The 3,563-nt window shown below is 54.8% G+C and overlaps 1 protein-coding gene across 1 annotated transcript in view; it reads right to left on the bottom strand.

The window, feature by feature from the left end:
* Positions 1–2,694, bottom strand: part of LOC103802487 (ubiquitin-associated protein 2-like) — a gene marked incomplete at both ends in the record, with an annotated part of 4,353 nt that extends 1,659 nt beyond the window's left edge. The window contains 4 exons of the mRNA XM_009074968.1: positions 512–617; positions 705–922; positions 1,974–2,055; positions 2,641–2,694. Of these exons, the coding sequence (XP_009073216.1) occupies positions 512–617; positions 705–922; positions 1,974–2,055; positions 2,641–2,694 (460 nt within the window). The remainder of the gene's footprint in view (positions 1–511; positions 618–704; positions 923–1,973; positions 2,056–2,640) is intronic.
* Between the last annotated feature and the right edge of the window lie 869 nt (positions 2,695–3,563).

The raw sequence follows: 3,563 nt of genomic DNA, 5'->3' as shown, positions 1-3,563 counted from the left end.
GAAAAAAGGGACAAGGAGGATTTAAAGGCTGGAAGAGGGACCCAAAGGCAGCTCTGTCAGTCAGCTGGACACCATGCAGTGAAACAGTGAGACAGGCAGCAGGTTCATGACCTTTCTGCATGTTTGCATCAAGGACACTTCCCTAGGAAGCATCTGCCTGGTGGGAAATAAGCTCAAATCTGCAGTAATTGCTGTTCTATTGATCACACTCAGGCAGTTAAAAGCCAACAAACCAAACAAAGCCAAACAACTCAGCAGCTTAAACTTCTGATGGGGGTCCAAGGCCCCAGGTGGGGCATGGAGGAGGATGTGAAGTGCTTTGTACCCCCAAACTGCTCCAGGACTGGATGCAGAACAATCCTGGGCCTTCCTAAGGATAACCAAATGACTTGAGAGTGGCAGTCTGGGTGTTTTCCTCCCTTGCTGCAGTAAGCCAGCAGTCCCCACCACAGCCAGGGAGACTGGGAGCAATCCCTGCTGCTGTGGCAGGTGCCCCTGGGGTGTCTCTTACCAGTGCTGTACCCATGGGATCCATAGCCACTGGGCTGCTGGAAAGGGGTTGCTGATGCGTTGACGCTGACATTCACACCATGCTGCTTGGAAGAGGTAGGAGCAACCTACAGAATGGAGAGAGGAGCAGAGTGAGGAGAGGCTTTCCGTGCCCTCCCCCTGCCCAAACCCCCTCCTGGCCCCTGGGCACTCACAGGGAACACGGCAGGCCCGTACTGGAAGGTGCTGGGCAGCCCTGGGACCCCTGTGTAGTAGGGCAGACTGGTGTAACTGTAGCCTGGAGGCAGCGCTGGGTTCAGGAACGTCTGCTGGGTGGTATGGTGAGTCTGGGTCTGGCTCTGCTGGGGCTGGGCCAGAGTTGTTGCAGGAGCAGGGGAGGAGGCATCACCTCGGCCAAATTTTGTTAAGTCACCTGCAATAGAGGAGGTGGAAGTGAAGAACAGATGTGCCAGCCCAGGGCTGTGACAGCTCAGCCCAAAGGTGAACCAGCTTGTTGATAAATAGACCAGACCTGACTCAAACCCCTCCTGCCACTGCAGCCATCAGGAGCTCTCAGACCTTTGCACACTGATAAGGTAAAGCTGTTAATTGCTCTCCTCGGTCCTGAGAGGACTTCAGAGGGGAAGGGAAGCCCACAGTAACTACTGTGCTGCACGTCCTGACCTCAGCCCACTGGATAAACCTGCTGCTGCCTGCACAGCAGAGCCTGGGGCTGGAGCTCTCCCTCGTCCCTCTCCGTGCACCAGCAGCAGAACTGGACACGACCCAGGGCACACACCACTGCCTGGGCTGTGCAGGGTTGGGGAAGCTCCCTGTGCTGCTCTTCATGAGCACCTGCTTGGCTCTCCCCTGCAAACACTCTCCTGTCCACAGTGCTCTGTGCTTGGCACCTCAGGCTTAGCTCCTGCACAAAGCAGCTCCTGCCAAAGCTGAGAAGTGGTGCTGGGAAAAGAGTGAACCTCCAAGTGCAATGATTCCTCAAGCATGTGAAAGCTCAGCACAGCCAGTGCAGCTTGGCAGTGCATTAACACACCTGCCAGGGTCAGTGAGAGGTCAGGCACCTGCTGGGTGCTTGGGTTTGACAGGTCCCAAATGCTCCACTTGCTTTCTCCATTGATAAAAACCTTAATTTCTCCATATTTTTGTACTTCTCTGTATTTTAACTCCCAGTGCTTGAGCAGCACTGCTCACCACCTGCCTCACCACCACCTGGAGAGCAGTTCCCCAGCTGGATACATTGCAGAGTCTTTCAGCCTTTCCTTGCTGCCTTTCCAACTGCTGCTTTAACTCCTTCTCTCCAGCTCTTCCCAGTAACACAACCAGGTGACCAAAGGGAAGACAAGGATTTAGCTGGGACACTCCAAACCCAAGGCAGTGTGGGAAGCTGGTGCAGATGTGGCTCCAGGGGACAAAGGCACAGGAAACCCTGATGGGATGGGAATCAGAGCAGTGTTTTCCCCTACCAGAGTATGGGTTGCTGCTCAGGCTGCCATCTCTTCCAGTCAGAGGGGTGGTGGGCGTGGGGAATGGGATGCTGTAGTAATCCTGAGGGATGAAAACAAGAGGAGAAGAGGTTGGATCGGCTCTGTCCAACAGTGCAAAGCAGTTCTCTTTTGGCAGAGAGAAATTTCTGTGCTGTAGCTGTGAGATATGTGGGAGCATTGCAGTTCAGTCAGCCACATCCAGGCTGGGCATGCCCTGCAGCAGCCCCAGGTTGCTGTAGCATGCACCATCCCCCTCACCTGGCTATTAGAACAACCAGATAAGGTCTACTGGTGTGCAGTCCTTCAACTGCCTGGACTTTCCTCTCCACCACACCAGACAAAGGACAACATGTCCTATTGCTATAAAGCCCATCCTCATCAAGTGTATAGTCACTGCCTTTGTCAAGGGGCAGAGGTGAGTCTCTCCCACAGCCCTGCTGCAGCTCACATGCTCCCCAGCCCCACGAGGGACAGTGCTGGGTGACTAACATGTGCTCCCCACATGCCAAGGAGCAAGTGATTAACTCCTCGCTGCTGCCACGAGAGGTGCATCCTCCCAGCACCCTGTCTTGGTGTTTGTCTGCTCTTCAGGACCACCCACAGCACCAGTGGAAGTGGAGTGTCCATGTCATTGTGCAGCACTCACCAATGGGAATCTCGTCTGGAGCATTTGCAAGTCATCGTATCCATACACCTGTGGCTAGAAAAAGAGCAGGAGATGATGTCAGGGACTAGATAGAGACACTGACCTAATTTTAGATTAAAGATGTAGGTAAATGTGAGATCAAGGCAGAAGCAGCCAGGCAGTGGTCACACAACCCCCAGGTACAAGCAGCCACCACCCCTCCCTCCTCAGGCTGACGCTGCCAGAGGTGCGTGGGAGCTGCTCAAAGTGCTCCAACCACAAAACCACCCGAGTTTCCCCCTGGAAATCATCCTGAGATCTAAATCTGTCCTCACCTCCAGGAGAGAGGGCTGTGACACACCCCTAGACTTTGTGGCAGCCGCCACCGTTGCCCTGAGTGTTTGCCCTTTGTCACCCCATGTTCCTAACACACTCTGCTGTCCCATGTGCCAAACTGTGACCAAGAGCTGCTGCCCTCCAGAGGAGAACAGACTCTGCTTTGGGGTGACCAGGACAGACATTTATTCCCACAGGCACATGCGTTTTGTGGTGAACAGCAGCTCCAAACTCCACCCATCCAAGGCAGCTCTGCTGGGCTACGTCACAGGGTTTGGTTTCTATATAATAGTCAATCCCTCCTGCTGCAAAGAGCTGGGAGGGACCTGGTGGCACCACATCACTGCGGAGCGGGGAGAACCCTGGTGGCACTGCAAGGAGCTGGAGCTGGGAAAACACTGATGGCACTGCAAGGAGCTGGAAGGGACCTGGTGGCACCACATCACTGCAAAGAGCTGGAGCTGGGAAGGACCTGGTAGCACCACATCACTGTGAAGAGCTGGAGCTGGGAGGGCCCTGCTGGTACTTCAAAGAGCTGGAGCTGGGAGAACCCTGGTGGCATCACATCACTGCAAAGAGCTGGAGCTGGAAGGGACCTGGTGGCACCA

Source organism: Acanthisitta chloris, unplaced genomic scaffold (genome assembly GCF_000695815.1).
Source record: "Acanthisitta chloris isolate BGI_N310 unplaced genomic scaffold, ASM69581v1 scaffold22785, whole genome shotgun sequence".
In the NCBI taxonomy this organism is placed as follows: Eukaryota; Metazoa; Chordata; class Aves; order Passeriformes; family Acanthisittidae; genus Acanthisitta; species Acanthisitta chloris.
The sequence above is the reverse complement of the archived record's forward strand: the minus strand, read 5'-3'. Positions and strand labels throughout refer to the sequence as shown.